The following is a 16695-nucleotide window of genomic DNA, read 5'->3' on the forward strand; positions in this document are numbered from 1 at the left end:
ACTTTACCTTGTTTTATTGAGAAAAAAAGACTACATGGGTCAACACAGTGGCAAGGTACTCTGAAGAAAGCATGAGGAAATAAGAATGATGGGTTTGCTCACACACTTAACATCAGTGGGTCTGTGAGATCAATAAACGGTATCGTCAATCAGTTCATACACTTCCTCACAAAACAGCTAACACTTTGTCGATTTCAAACAGCGACCCACTTTATTTATGCAACTCAAATGTCTACCAGTGATGGTGCATTTTCATTTTGCATAAACTGTGCATTGCACACGGAATCTACATTAAGCAACAGTGAGACCATGAGGAGTGAAAAATAATCCCTTCATCAAAAGGTTATTTTGGCCATTTAAAATGCATAATAGCAGTCAAATCAAAATCTCTGTGGGATCATGAGCACAGTGGCTGTCATAGTCAAAGGTGCACCTTCACAGAAAGGAACTCTGTATACACATTTTATTTAAATATCTCATACAAACTCACTGTATATAAATAGCCTTCTCATTTTAAACAGCGACATACTGTTCATTGCCTTCACTCAAGTGACAAACTCTTTTTTCCCAACTCATCACTCTCCCTTCATTCTCACAACTTTGTAGAGCACAATTCCTAGTAAAAAAAAAAAGAAAAAAAAGAAAGAAAGAGAGAAAGACGAAAATAATTAATAATAAAAATAGAAATAACAATATATATTTTTAGCAAGTCAGGAAGACAGCCTGGGTACTGGTCTTTTCCCATCAACATCAGGCCACTATTGATTAAATGTGGATCTCTTCATTCTGTATTCATACACTGCACTGACTGCAGCACAAACAAGCCTGAAAAGACCTTATTACACTGTCTTAAAGGGACAGCGCACCCCAAAATGAACATTCAGGTTTTATCTCCTTAGCATGTCAGCAGAAGCTCCACATGTATTTGTGGGACCATCAGACACACAATGAGCCCCAACAGCTTTATCTCAGCCTCATCTTCAAATACAGAACATGCAAGCATAAAATGTCCCTTAAGTTTCCTCAAAATCATTGTACACTGTAATACGAGTGTTTAGTAACCAGTGACTGAAAAGGTGGGTCATCCTTTTTTCTTTTTCGCAATTTTTGCAAAAAAAGTACAAAGAAAGTTTGGTGAAACTGGTAAGTTGAAAAATGTGGTGATTTTGGTATTTTTGCTTCCTTTCAGTACTTTGGAAGAAAGCTGAAATGAGATTTTATTTAAAAATAAATTTACCAGTATTTAAGGTTTGTTCACTTACAGGATTATTTTTGCTACATAGTAGTTATGGTCCGCATAACAGCCAATAACCATTCAGTGTATTTACATTCAGTATTTACCTCTCAATTAACTGTAGCAGTTTGCATCAGTAGTGGCGGAGTCCGCCACGCCTACACTGGGTTCCAATTGTCTTCCTGTGCACAAGGGATTCACAAGAACTGATGTATGCATGTAATCCACTGCGATTTTATCTCATTGATCTCAGCCTCACTGCTGAATTAGAGCTGTGTTATCTGTGTTATGTGTTATCTGGTCTAAGCCACTGCTTCACATTAAAGTGTTCAGCTGCTGAAACACTTGGTGGCTTTTATTGTGAAGCAGCTGCAGGAAATGCAACATATTTGTCAATTTGATTACAACTTTCAGTGATTAGACAAAGCCTAATTTTTCATTTTGGGGTGACATCACTTTAACACCTACTTTAACATAAACTATTTTCTTTGTACAGCAAAACTTTGCAGAATTCCTGCTTCTGTTGATTATGCAATGTTTCCCTGTTGTGGCTAATGAAAAACACACACTGGCACAGTAAAACACACTTGTGCCAAGAAACAATGGATCCCTTTAGTAGAGCAGACTGGTACTGAGACAGACTAGCATGCAGGCTGGTGAGATGTCAGGTTGGGGTAATATTCAGTGTGTTGCAGGGGTCACATGTTGCATGATTCCCCTGAAGGCAAGACAGCGGTGAAAATCCTCCTCCTTTACATTAGATGACTGGCGCTGATCTGTCATTCGTGACAGTTGGTCTCAGCTTGACCGTGGCAAATGGATTCCCTCCTCTGCGGGAAGAAAAAGGGGAATATAATCACAATGCTGGTATAACGCCTTTCAACTCAGATCATCAACCAACCCTTGATTACTGAAACAACATCTGAGAGTTTTTGTTAGTTGTGTTAGGTCACTCACCCTAGAAAGGGAGCCTTTGCAGTCCCATTGACTAAAGAAACCTGTTGTCAAAAACACAGAGGAAAAGACCCTTAAAGATCCAGTGGACAAAGAGACATTTAACACACACCGCAACAGTCACCACCAATCCACACCCTCCCTCCAGCTGTGAAGAAAGTCAGTGTTGCCAGACTGGTTTGATAAGACTTCTCATCAACCGTCGTCCCCAATTCCTCCTCACTAACCAGCACAGTGGGGCCTTGACACATGCGTAAGCTACAACCTCAGTCTTCAGCGAGTCTGGAATCTAGACAATCTAGAAAGGCTGGTGAGAGTCACACTCTTCTTTTTCTTTTTCTCTCACCTGAGGATGACGGTAATCTTATCGCCTCCACAGAGCCAAGTGAGCATGGAGATGGCTGGGGAACATAAATACCTGAGCTACAGGCCTGAGGGCGACTGCAGCGTTTGTTTATAAAATCCTGTGAAGAACGTTTATAGGGATGCTCGAGCAGGTAATAAATATGTTGGAGGAACTCAACCCATGAGCTCATAGGTTAGGATGTTGTTTTCATTTTAGATCAGATAAGAACACGCCATGCTGATAAAATGAGGTAGCTTTTTAGAATAACCTCCACTGACTTTTCACTTTTCAGATGCAAATCTTCCTAATTACTCATTGCACAAAAACATGCATTACCCTGCTTTTCCAATAGAGAGCAGACAACATCCAGAAGTCACTGAGCATGCTGCCACTCCGGGAGACTTTTATTCCCTGAACTCAGCCTGTCAGGAGGCGCCTCGTCTGAAGTTGTGCGCTGCTCTCACAACACAACGTTTCAATATGAGCTTTTGTACACTCGCTTGGGGATGATGGTGTCAACTAAAACTGCGAAAATGATGTAATCAGTAATTAAAAACCATAAAGTTAAATTAACATAATTATCAGTACCATTAAACGGTGTAAACCTGAAAAACTATTCAGTACAAACAGTTGATTCCAGACTAGCAACGAAACTACAGTACTTGAGCTGATCACTGAAACTGACACACCTCAATTTAGGATCGCCTCTACAGGAGAGAGGATTTGAATGCTGCCTGGCAAACTCAACTCAGGGAACTTAACCCCTAAAACAAGATCCACCTTCGGCCTACAGTCACAATAACAAACCTAAAGAGCACAGTCAGCCCTCTGCCATGTGAGCAAACTGTCAGAGGGAGGACAAGGACTTCTTAGAAGTGTCAACTTTTCGTCCTTTCACAACATGGTTTTAAAAAATTGTTTTAATTACATAAATACAAGGATTAAGATGAGAAAAAGACAAAAGGGAAAAGGGCTGGGATTCCTCCTTATGGGAAGGTATATCCCTCTCTGTGGTTCACTTCATGGTAAATGCCTGAGGCAGCAGATACAGAGGACACTGAGTGCAGACAGAGCAGAGATGATGAGAGAGGAAGAAGTGTGCCTGGGCCTGTCTGCTGGCTGGACAGCTACTACTTCATTCTCGGTCAGCTGACATAGTGCAGGCACCAAATTAAATTGTGTCGGCAGCCTCTTGTCCTTTATGTCTCTCCTCCTCCAATCTCTCTGTTCCTGAAGAAAACCTGGCAAAACCTGCCTGGGAGCATTTTTCAGATGTCTTTGAATATATTTAAAGCCAACAACTCTCTGGTCTGTTATACGCTTTTCCTCTTGATACGTTACTTAAATCTGTGGCAATATTTCAAAAAGGCTCCTGTGCAATGGTCACATAAAATCCTTAAGGCTCACACGTCCTTCTGGGAAATAAAGGTCTGGATAAACACAGCATACTTCCTGAAACGGGTTTGAGACACAGGTGTGTTTCTGGCAGTGCTTTGCTTCAAGGGCGTGGAGACGATGACTATGCATTGAGGACATTTTGATAAGTCATGATTAGCCTGAAAGTTTGACGGCATTTTGTGGTTTGGACACAGGGTTTGTGATGACTTAAAGCAATAAAGATATGCTATAATGACATATTTTAAAACATGTGACGGCCTACTTCACAGACATTCAAACATGGCAGCCGTCTAACGCAACCGCAGTTCTCTACTGTTAGCTATGCAAATAGAGCATAAGTGCCTGGCCTAAAGGCAAATCAACAATAGCTGTGAGGAGAAATGGGTGTGCTGTTTACCTAGCTGGATTGGGTCAGGTCAGACGCTGGCCACAAACTAATCTCTGATGTAAAGATGAAGAGCTACCTTCAAAATCTCATCTTTCATGATGCACTGCATCTCTGCTGGCAGATGTTACTTTACCCAATGTTGCAGCATGCAGTCAGACACAAAGGTAGGCTAATGTTGCTCCATTTTGCAAAATGCCAGTGGATTAATTATGCATCATTAGCCAACGTTCTGTTAGCATAGCATTAGCTAACCCCAACCCTATCATTAACCAACTTTAATTTTGGAAAATGTCGCTCCTTTGTCTCTGCCGAGAGCTTCCACCTTATTAAAGAAACTAGCATCGTCAGCTCAAAGAGCCAATCACATCCACAGAAGAGCTTCTTTTAGCCACAACACTACTGAAATAGTGTTTGTTTAAATGTCAGTATGTTACTTGGCCAAAGCCCCGGACAGTAAAGCCAAGCTAAGCCAGGTTAAAAGAGTAGTCAGTAAAGCAGTTTTTGCTGTTAACAAGGAAATTTAAAACCTAGAATACCTTCAATGTAACATCATTAAAGTGTACAGAGCACACTGATCCTATTTCCACCATTCAATGATGCTTTACATCAAGCCAAACCATCAAACCAAAGAACTCAAAGCATAAAAGGTTATGCTGCTAAAGAGACTTTTGATTTAATTCCACTTCAGCTCTTTCTCAGCAGGTGGATGAGCTGATTTTAGTCCTCTACAGTGCCACAGTGAATGGGGATGGCACATTATCTCCTACTCTAACCCCACTTGAGTATTTAGGCCTCAATTTTTCAAATTGAAAAAAAGCACTGATTTCATAAATACATCAGACAGCATGTGGTTAGTACATATTCAGTCAGGTGCTGGTACTGACCATGTTCAGCAGCGAGGGCGTTGAGGGGACCGCCGGGTCAGACGAGGCATCGTCGCTGTAGTCCGGCGGTGGCAGCAACACCGGCTCCTCCTCCTCCTCCTCCTGCTCGGGCAGACTGACCACGCTCAGCCTACGCACCGGAGTGCTCAGATTGCTGCTGTGACATATGACATAAAGGTTCAGCGATCATACATCGGCTGGAAAACGAATCACCCATTCTCTTCCCAGAATGCCGTAATGTTTTCTTACCTGTTTGATAACAGCGGCTCAGTATAAGGCCTGCAGTAAGATGACGGAAACCAGCCTCGCCTAATGTGGGAGACAAATGACCACAATATAAAAAACATCACAAAACAATTTTCTATGAACAGTCGTATACATCTCTTTTCATTGTTTATTGATCATTTGATTATTACCATTACCACTGGTTGTTATCTTCCTGGGCTGCACGTGACATACACACAGTATTGGCTACAAATGATTTCATTACATAACAGGCCTGTCATTACAGAAATAAGGCCCATTCTTTTAAGGAGTACTATGACATTTTGGGAAGTAAGCGTATTTGCTTTCTTGCCCAAGGTTAGATTACAAGCTTGATACCACTCTCACGTCCCTGAGGTAAATATGAAGCTAATGCCAGCAGCTGGTTAGCTTAGCTTAGCACTGGAAACAAGTGTTGATTCTTGGACAGTTATTAAAAAATAGGTCTGTGCAGGTCGCTGATCTCTGTCCTCAGCAATTTACAGCAGAATGCATGTTTTCTATTTAGCTATAATAAATAATAATAAATCTCTCTGAGAGGATCAAATGATGTATGTCAGCATTTTTCATGCCTGAGTTCCATGATGACATAATTTCTTAAAAAATCAGTTCCGCTAAAATGATTTAACATGTTCAGTTACAGTTAGTCATAGATAGAGTCAGAGCAGGGAAAACTGACTAACCTTTATACGGAAAAGAATGCGAGGAGATCTGATTTTGAGGGTTTCTGTGTTAAAACAGCTAAGAACTGCTACAGACACATGAATCAGATGCACATATCAGACGTAGGATATAAAGTATGACAGACAGAGTTTGTTCACTAAGCCTCACAAGATGTCTCCAAGTCACGTCTAGAGAAAAAGATGGCTTATCAAACCAATGCACTGGATTCGTTGCTAAGAAACAGAACGGAACGTGATTTACCCCAACATGTCCTCTTCTTGACAAACTGCCGCTGACTGCATTAAAACCACTTCAATTCAAAAGGCCACTTAATGACGTGCACGCACACACACACACGGGGAGCAGATAAGGCTTTGGTTAATTTGCTCCAAAGTGGGAATGAAAAATATTTGACACGAGCTCTGTAAGCACTCTGTAATCCTCTCGCCTGCATTATGACTCCTAATTGATGTAGCGAGGAGCTGAAGATGACTGTAATTACACAGGCAGCTCAGAGGCTACTTTGTAGCTGCAGTGCACACACAAACATGAGTTGCTGTACATAAACACTTTCCAACCTGATAATTTGAGCAAACAAGACGCGCAAAGTTAACAGGTGCGAAGTGTGTTTGTACAGGAGAATACTAAACCGGAAGGAACTTGATTTACTGGGAACATTTTTCCCTCTCTGCCGTCTAAAGGTGACATGGAGAAAAAAATTGCTTCATTGTTGAGGGAAACATAAAAGAGCAGATGTCTCTTCTTTGTGTGTGTGTGTGTGCGCACCTGGATTGTCTGCATGTGTGTGTCACACAGAGATAAAGAGAGAGCTTTATGACTGTCATGTTGAACATACCTGACATGCTCTGTATTTCAAGGCACAGCGTATTAGTGGAGCAAAATATTCACACACACATAGCAGAAACTAGTACTGCAAACCTGAGTTATGTGAGAAATGCCTATGTGTCAGTGCTGCTGCTTCTTTGTTGGGAATGAAAGTGCATTTCCTCTTGTGGGTGTGAGACATTTTGTATTTAGTATGCATTAAAATCAAGTATTTGAGGAACAGATTTCACTAAAAAAATTCTTCTGTTCCCAGTTTCAAGTTCTTAGACACAGTATGTAAGGCTTCATATCCCTGTGCATTCTATCCAAATAACAGTCATAACTTTTTTTTGCTATTGTCAACAAATTAAAGGAAAAGACCAAAACCAAGAATGAGTTGGTCTGTTTCACAGTACTTTCCGACACCCCTGCTCTCAAACCAAGCCCACTGAAGACATAAATCTTTAAAAACAAGTCACAAATATGTTGTTTCAACTTTTTAAAAGGCTACAAAACTTTCCTAAAACAGCATGCCACTGTACTCTTTAGCAAACCTGACTCACACAAGAGGAAGTAACGTATTTGTAAGGTCCTGTTTCACTGGCTAAATAAGTATTTATAGTGTTTACAACAGCAGATATATGTGGGATCAACTTAAAATAAACTACAGTGTGTGAATGTGTGTGTGTGTGTGTGTGTGTGTTCATGGTAATGAAAAAACATGTCACCCATTGCAACGGTGCGGCTCGCTGACGTGTTTTTAATGGGTTTTGGCCGACAGTTGAGCTCTGTGGCACAGTATCAGGCTTACACAGACCACACTGGTGAGTGGGATTCCTCTATAGTGGGTTTTGGTCTTCTCATGGGATTTGTTGATAATAAGAAAAGTTCAGAGCCACCAGATTTATTCTTGAAAACCAGAAATGCTGAGATGACTAAAAAGGTAAGTAAACTACGACTCACCATGAGGCAAAGAACCACTAAAACAAACAAAAAACATTTATATTTCAAAAAAAAAACAAAAACATTAGGGTGTCATTTAGGCATCAACACATCACTGAATGTGACAATAACTCCAAACTTACTGCTGTGTCTTCTCCAGCTCTCCGTACAGCCAGCCGTCTTTCTCCTCTTGGATGAGCAGGGTGATGATGTCGCCGTCGTCGAAGCTGAGGAGTGTTTGGTTGTTGCCCGCCGTGTGGGGAAAGATGGTCCTGACTCGGGGCTTCTTGCCCACGTTGAGACCAGATGACTGGGATGTTGACCGGGACAGACTGACCTCTCCAAGACTACCCTGATCTGTGGCCAGCAAGGGAAGACAAAAACAGAGATTAGTGGTGCGACAATATTGATTATTCGTCTAATCAAAGGGAATTTATTCGAAGCAGAAGTGTGACATTTTAGAAAATCCAATATGAAGGTGCAGCAGGGGGTTGTTTATGAGACACAACAGGTTAATTAGCGAGCTTCAGAGGTGCTGGGAGGTCAGAGTTTGTTACCTTTGGACAGAGCCAGGCTGGCTGTTTCCAAACGTTTCCAATCTTTGTGCTAAGCTAAGCTAACAGGCAGCTAGCTTCATATTTACTGTACAGATATAAGAGTGTATTTTCCCATCGAACTCTGCGGCAGACAGAGAATCCGTGCTTTTCACAGGAGGAAGATGTCGTTGCTGACAGGGCGATGCATCTCATTAACATCATTTGTGGGTATGTTCTCCGTACCTGAGTTGTGGTCTGAAGAGGAGGTGAGTGGAGACCTGAGCTCTGGGTTGAACATGTTGGCTAGCGGACTTGTCTGTGCCTTTAGTGGCGGTGCTGGAGGAGGCACCACGTTGTTCTGAGGAGATGAAGAAGAATATGATTAGCAGATGTGGCAAAGCATGACTCGGCAATAAATGATATTATAACAAGCAGTCTGTTTGAATGAGCGGGGTAATGTCCTTATCAAGGCACTCATTACTGTAATTGAAGCTTATTGTCCCCGTCCAGCAAAGCGATAAATTGCCATGGCCTGGAGGCGTTCAGTGGACTTCACAGGAACAACAAGAGCACAAGCAGGATTTCCCATGGCTGATAGCCAGACAATGATACCAGCCACTTTACACACAACAGCCTCCATCAGATATCAGCACCTTAGCGAGATAAACTACACGCAACAAAACAAGATAAAACACTCCAGGGCCAGCCTTTTCTACATGATTTGTTCTACTGATGTACTATTTAAAAAGCTGTTATCCACAGCTTTAATCTGACAGCAAGATCAGTGTCAAAGATAAAGATGAAAAGCAACAGTAAAAGATGAGTGATTAAAGCTCACTATACTCTGTATGGAGCCTCATCTCACAGAGCACGTGTCACTTTGGCTCCACTTTTGTTTATGGTTGAAAAGAGATCAGCATGAATCCAGACACGAGCAGCTAGCACTCACCCTGTTGTAGCGCTCAACCAGCGGTGATTGTTCTGGAGTTGTGGACAGTCCCTCTATCATGGTCATCACTGTGTCCGGCACCTTGGTGATGTCGCTGCACTTTTCCTGCCAGCTGGGGAGCTTCACGGCCAGCATCTCTTTGGCCTGGAGACGCCAGAGGAAGAAAGAGAGCAGGTGTTAAACAATGCTTAAACGGAGGGGTCCGCGCAGGATGAGCTCTCTGCCCGTGCTTACTTTCTCATGGAAGTTGCTTATTTGATAGGTGAACATGCAGTGTTTGTCCGCCAGGAAACAGAAGCGTCTCTTCTCCTCCAGTAAGGCCTCCCTGCAGCCATCAGCGATGAACTTCTGCATATCCATCTGGCGCAACGAGATGGTCTCCAAATACTGCAGAGAGGGTCAGAGGACAGCAAGGAGGTCGTGGTACGGGATTAATAACTAATCAGGTTTCAGATGAGACATAAAATGAGTGACAGATTGTACTTGATTATATTGTATGGAGAAGATTTTCCACAAATTATCTCAAAGTTCACCAAACTATGAAATCATACGTCATCTACTGCCTGAGGTCAAGTCTGTTCTACATCACTAATTAGATCACAGCTGCCTGATTCCACGTTGCTCAAACATCCATGAGTATATTGTTGCAGGATGACTGTCAGGAGGAACGTGCTGCTTTAACACTGACCTGAGAGGGAAACTGGCTCTTTCTCTAACTCTGCGGCCACGATGTTTGTGTGCTCAAATTGAGCCACTAATGAGCTTCAGAATTAAACTTTCTGAAATTAGTGACAAGTTTATTTGGGTCTCCTACTGCTGCTGGATCGATCTCAGCGCGGCGGGGAACCAAATTATCGTGCTGAAAGACACACCCTCCCCACAGAGAGGCTGAGAACGATGCTGCCTGTCAAGCAGAGCAGATGGTCGGCTGAGCCTGACATATCAAACTGTTTAAAATGACTTCTCAACCCACCCCGCCATCCCTCTATTCTACACCCACTCCCCCCCATCTCTCCCATTTTCCCCAGGTTGTCATGGTGACGGTAAGGCTGCCTGTCTCTAAGGGTTGTCTCGAAGACCCTCCTCTGCTGTCTGGGCTCATTTTCTCTGTCTCTCACTCTACGATAGCTTGTCAGACACTGAATCAAGGCTCTCCATTTCCCATTTTCACACCAAACAATGGTACAGGCTCTTCAGCGAGAGGTGGCGAGAGCAGACAGACAGGGTCGAGCTCATCATTTGCAGCACTGCACACGATTATGAGAAAGCAGTTAGCTTTATCTCCCTTGTAGTAAACCGGTGTCATTCCTATCAGATAAGGAAAGGGCCTCTTCCGTTTGGAGAGGGGCCCCAGTTTCAGCACAGATCGAGCACCAGGCTCGGGCTATTAAGCTCCGCCCGGACAAGACGACTTACTGAGTGAGTGTTTTTCAAAAGTTTCAATCCAAATGCGAGGACAAACAGATTCTGATTTTCGCAGCAGAGGAAAAAGAAACAGCTCTTTTCAACCTGCAAAGGGCTTGCAAAAGTCCTCTCGAAACAAGCCGGGCTTACTTACACACCATCCATCATCAAAGTGAGGCCGTGAAAACGATCGATAAATTTAAAACGAGAGCCAGACAGGAGGTATTACTCACGCTTTGCAGTCCCTCCTTCAGCTCCACACGCTGATTTACAAAGCAAATCGCCGCCTGCTCGTTGGTAGTGGACAGCAGGACATAAACATCCCACAATGTACGACACACTCCAGCAATACACCCTGGGTCACTGAGGGCAATGTCAGCAGTGACTAACCTCGATCAGACTGTCATTTTTAAAGTTTTCTGAGATGCCAGAGATTAGGTTTTATGAGACCACACTGCTATTTGTTCATGTGAAACTTGAGTCCGGCTCTCTCTGAATGGAGAGCTTATCTACAGTTTGAATCATATCCTCTGTGAGCAGAGACGTCCGACACCAAAAACAATTTTAAGCAAAGTCTCTTTGTCAGAGAATTTGATTTTCCTCCTTGTTGCAGCCCTATCAGCCCTATTTTGGCATGCAACACATGCTTAGTGAGTCTCCCGCACTGTATGCACTTGGATAATATAAATCTAGTTACACTGGAAATACAAGTCGATCTATTTACATCTGTCTTTTTTTTTTGGCAAACTCCTCTTTTTGGTTTCCAGCGATGACACCCTGTGGTAGCCATAGAGTATAGATTAATCCCACTTGCTCCATGGAATACAGCCCAGCTCTCAGCATGGTCTGAAACTGTGTGTGCTCGCACACATGTGAGCATTCATGCACACATTTGGGCAAATTTGGGTGTGTACACCTTCAATGAAAACACAATGTTCTGTCTGCAGCTGAGTGCAGTGAGTGGAGGTATACGTCTGCTGCATGTAAAAACACAGAATCTACAAACAGCTGTAGGTGTGATGGTCTTCTGGTGTTCTATATAAAAAAGTGCTTTTCTAAGGTATTTAGCCACATCAATGTCTCATCAATGATGTCATGCCTGGCAAGTACAGCTGGAAGGCAAAACCTGGAATTTCAGTCCTATAAAGTGTTACATGAAAACCACATGCTCCAAACCGTCTTCTGCTCCATTGCACTAGTATGTGGCCACATCTCTCCACACTGTCACGTAAATTGTACACTTGTCATATCCTTTCCACAGGCATCAGAGCAGAAGCATGCAGCAGCACCATTGTTTGAAATGACACACTGCGTTTAGGGAAGGACAAAAGGTCGGGGTCGGCTCGGTTTCGGTCTCACCTCGTTCTCTTTGATCTCGTACTTGGATGAGTGCTTTCCCTGGCTTTTCCTCCTGAGCTTCTTCAGGTCCGTCTGTGTGCGCTCCAGGGAGTCCTGCTTCAGCTTGTGCTCTGACTGGTAGCGCTTGAAAGTGGCCTACAGGTGTTTGACAGGGGAGGCATGAGACGAGTGAAGGGAGGAACCAATGCAGTTTTCATGTACAGAAGCTGAAATAAAGAATCCTAATTTTGGCAAATTTGCGCTTTGAAATACGTTATAATGTGTTATAATAAGCAGGCAGAGGTCGGTGGATGCTTGCACTGATGGAGAGAGGGACATCTGATTACACTTACATTCATGTACTTAACATCCATCTCTGTCTTCTTCTCCAGCTCGATGATGACCTCTCTGTGGAACCTCTTGAACTGCGGAACAAGAGAAAGCACACACCTCAAATTCATTGCAACACACACACGATCCCGCATACACAATGTTCTACACGCAATGTACAGCCGAGGCACACGGCTCATGTGACGCGAAGAGTGAAGTGACCCGTTGGAATGTATGATAATTGGTTTCTGAGAGATGAGATTCCACCCAACATGGTCGGCTTATCAGCCTGTTAAGGTTAAAGTTTTACATCTTTCCTCTCTCACAGGGTAATTACAATGAGTCCAGGATAACTCAGCTTGTGCTTATTTCTCAAACTTTTCTTACATCAGACTGAGCACTGTGTTTCAGCCATTGTTTGAACCAGCGACGCTTCAATTTAGTCCTCGTGACCAGCAGGTATCTGAAGCATTTCAGCCAGAGGCAGCGGGGTCAGGAATGACTCTGTGGCTTTTCCACTCTCATCAAACTTTCTTTCAGCTTTCATTACAACCAGTTCAAACTCTGTAAAATCAAAAGAATGAGCTCAAGAGGTTACAGAGGTTACACGTACTGAAAGGACAATATTGCAAATGGAAAAAAATCTCTGTCTATTAGGTGACGATAAGAAAGTTAATGGCCACAGGGTGCTTAATGATAACTTTTCACTTTGCATATTCTATTTCTACATATATTTCTACTTCTGTGCCTCTTTTCATCCTTCAGATCCATTATATTCTCCTCTCATTATGCTGCTTTCATTCTTCTAATGCAGAATGGAGCAAAGATGAAACGAACAACCTTAAGAGCTGTGAGCTTCACTGAGAGAAGACATCAAGTCCATTCAAAATCCAGGCTGGCCATGTTCTATGTTCCCACAAAGTGCCAAAATCTTTCATGCATTCAAGACCACTCATTCCGACTGAAGAGGTTTATAACACTGCTCTTTAACATTAGTAAAATGTGCATTTGTCGGAGGCTATTTTCACTGGCAGATTTGGTGTGCTGATGAGTATTCTTGGCAGTGCAACAGTGCGGCTCATGTCTGTGTTTATGGGCAACAATGGAGGCAGATGGCGTGGAGGAATAAGATATATCAGGCTTTGGCTACAGACAATACATGTTTTCTCAATTCATAGTTGTTTTTGGTCTTTTTATGGAATTTACTGACAGTAAGAATAATATAGAATATCACCAGATATACTTTAAGGCTACTCACATTCTCTTCCAGTTCATTATGGACCTTCTTGTGGGCCTCTGCAATCTCCATCAGAACCACACCTAGGAAGACACCAGAACAATGTTCAGTATTTCAGAGATTATTACAAAGAAAGAGAGACACTTTACTTACTTAAATACTATGAATCACTTTCTTGCTGAAAAAGAGGACTGATAGCACTGCAGGAAGTGACTGCACCCGGCCAAGAAACAGTCCCTGTTCAACCACAATGTGTTGTTTTTATACTTGGTTTTCTGGATGGATTAAACAAACAAGTTCTAACATGTTAATCAGTGAGCTTTAAGTGCACTTTCATGTGGTTTTGCTGCCTTTGGACAGAGCCAGGCTAACTGGTTTCCTCCTGTTTACAAACTTTCTGCTAAGCTAAGCTAAGCTAACTGGCTGCTGGTGGTAGCATCATATAAACCATACAGGCCTCATCTCTTTCTTGGCAAGAAAGCGAATAAGAGAATTTCTCAAAACGGAAATCTTTAAGGGAGGTAGATAACACAGAGCATTTGGAAACCAGAAGCCAACCATACAAAATCAGTGTACAGCAAGACTCAGATACACTTTCTAAATTTCCTGTATAAATGTAACCCGTTTTTCATCAAGCCTTGGACGCATCTTCACAGCTCATATTTTACAGCTGACTTATCTCCTTTCAATATTTGAACAGCCGTCAATAAGTAATCTCTATGAAACGTTCTGGCATTGTGCGGTCAGACACAGAACAGTCTCCATTCACAGGCAGGCTACAGCGTAGATAGAGCAGCATATGACACGAGACAATGGGACTGAGTCAATACTGTAAACAGAAGTGGACAATCGTAGCTAAGCAGTTTATAGTGCTACCTCTATCACAATGGGGTGAAATCTAGACTCAAGGTTTACTACAGGACACAGCGTTCTGGTGGAACCTGAAAAAAACAGTGTGGGACACAATATCTGGACATGTTATGGTGTCGCTGCGAGGAAAGAGTGAACAACCAATCTCAACACCATCAGATGACAGTTAAGAAAGCACAATTGTCAGGTTCACTTTGTGATTTTTAGGGCGAAAAGCACACTCCACCTTGACACTTATACACATTTAACCCAACAACCTGGCATTCCTCCCTGCACGCCTCCGCTCAGGGCAAACAAACGTAATGACCCGCTGATACAGAGCTGCACTTCTGTGATCCTGCAGGCAGCGTCCAGCTACAACAACATTGCCCTCTGAAGGTCACCAGAACGTACTGGTAAATGCTGCCTTTGTGCTTCGATGGGGAGGGGTGGTGCTGCGCTCAGGGGCTGTTTGTACAGCCCCAACAACAGACTGTGCTGGGCTGGAAGGGGGAGACTGAGAAAGGCCGGGAGGGGGTTCAAAGAGGCCGCTGTACACCTGCGGGTTTCACCTTTGGGGTTAACAAGGTGCGAAAGTCTGTGTGAGGGAGGGTAAATGCTACAGAAAGTTATCCCTATTTGCTACATACACATTGGCTGTACAGTGATCATGAATCTGTCACATGAACAACAGAAGAGGGGGAACAGGAGCTGAGCGGGACAGAGTTGTGAAGAAGTGACGCTTGAAGGTTTTCTCTCCGTGGAAATGAGGTGTAAGAGCTGAGGTGTAAAAGTAAAAGCACACCTCAAGTGTGAATAAAGTACCAGGCGACGCAAAGTTTTAAGCATCTACCGGGCTGAACTGGACTGCTATTCAAGTTGATTACATTGAAAGAATAACAACATCAAAGGCTTTTCTCAGTTTATCTTATCTCGTATCTCTATCTGTTTCTGGGGATTTATTCTCTTTTGAGGGTTTTAAGTGCACAGATAATCTAATCTCACTCACCTCAACAATTTCAACAGCGCGATGTTCACATGAGATTCTACGTAGGTACATGGTTGATAAAAGATCCCTGTGGAAAACTACAGCATCCATGATTCACTCTTCAACTTATGATTCACCATTGTGAACACTTTGCTTCTCCTCTCCTTCACTTCCTCATCCCACGCTCAACTTTATCATAGTGTATAGTGATCAATATGCTGTAGCCCACAATTATATAAAACAAACTTTGACTTTTTTATTCAAAGCATGTATCTTGGTAATCTGAGCTTTAATCCTGGCTGAAGACCAGAAGGTTAAAACATTAATTACCCAACAGTCCTGTTGACCACAGGTTGGAATGAAGGCTGAAAAGGGTTAAAAAGCCTTTTTTTTTACCCTTTTGAACTTGCCATGACGTTATGTTAGTAGTTTATTTGCATAAATATCTTTGCCACACAAGGATGAAATGTCTGTTTTACAAGCCTGCTGATAGGTCGCTAAGCAACGCCTTTGACATTCTCAACAGGTGATACCATTTATGAGCTGGGATTGCCCTGTGCTAACACAACCAATGCCTATTTGGCGTTAGAAGGAAGCTAACGACGGGATGACGACGGCAAGGCAAGCACCAGCAGCTCACCTGTTAGCACCTTTTCTCCAGCTCTCCTTATATTTCACCACTTTAACTGATAATCCTTCCTCTATTGTGCAAGCAACATCTGAGCTGCGCTTGGCGGCAGTCGTTGGTCATCATCTTGTAGCAATGTTTTATCAGTGAGATACATCACTGGGCTTGTCTACGCAGGCTTGCAGTGCAAGTCATGAATTGAGGCCACCTCCTACGTGACTCAGGATCGAATGGTATCTCAATTATACACATTCCAGTGCAGTTGGGGAGAGACACTGTTTGGAGGTTGCCATAGAGGAGCTACTCCCTTCCTGTTAGTATAATGATGTCACTGTGATCAATGCTGAAACTGTGATTAAACCCCTCTGGAGTCAGTGTTCACTGTGACAAAGGTTGCTCCAAAAGAATTCAGATCTTAGTAACTGTTCCGTCATCCATTGTGGTTTGAACACATACCCTGCCATCTGACGGGAATATCATCATAAAAACTTGACTTCACTCTGGTTTTTCCAATTCTAATCTTGTCGAACCAAACCAA

At 42.8% G+C, this 16695-nt stretch overlaps 1 protein-coding gene across 3 annotated transcripts in view; it reads right to left on the minus strand.

The window, feature by feature from the left end:
• Positions 1-16695, minus strand: part of baiap2l1a (BAR/IMD domain containing adaptor protein 2 like 1a) — a 25051-nt gene continuing 8356 nt past the window's right edge. Inside the window, exons 4-14 of one of the 3 annotated variants that reach the window (XM_076759200.1) lie at positions 13714-13775; positions 12479-12550; positions 12147-12281; positions 9618-9770; positions 9384-9527; positions 8678-8792; positions 8042-8255; positions 5454-5513; positions 5205-5361; positions 2192-2232; positions 1-2064 (exon numbers count right to left, since the gene is read on the minus strand). In XM_076759200.1, the coding sequence (XP_076615315.1) occupies positions 1992-2064; positions 2192-2232; positions 5205-5361; positions 5454-5513; positions 8042-8255; positions 8678-8792; positions 9384-9527; positions 9618-9770; positions 12147-12281; positions 12479-12550; positions 13714-13775 (1226 nt within the window). In that variant the 3' untranslated portion in view covers positions 1-1991. The remainder of the gene's footprint in view (positions 2065-2191; positions 2233-5204; positions 5362-5453; positions 5514-8041; positions 8256-8677; positions 8793-9383; positions 9528-9617; positions 9771-12146; positions 12282-12478; positions 12551-13713; positions 13776-16695) is intronic. The other 2 variants (XM_076759201.1, XM_076759202.1) reach the window with 2 other exon arrangements.

Source organism: Chaetodon auriga, chromosome 20, assembly GCF_051107435.1.
Source record: "Chaetodon auriga isolate fChaAug3 chromosome 20, fChaAug3.hap1, whole genome shotgun sequence".
Classification (NCBI taxonomy): Eukaryota; Metazoa; Chordata; class Actinopteri; order Chaetodontiformes; family Chaetodontidae; genus Chaetodon; species Chaetodon auriga.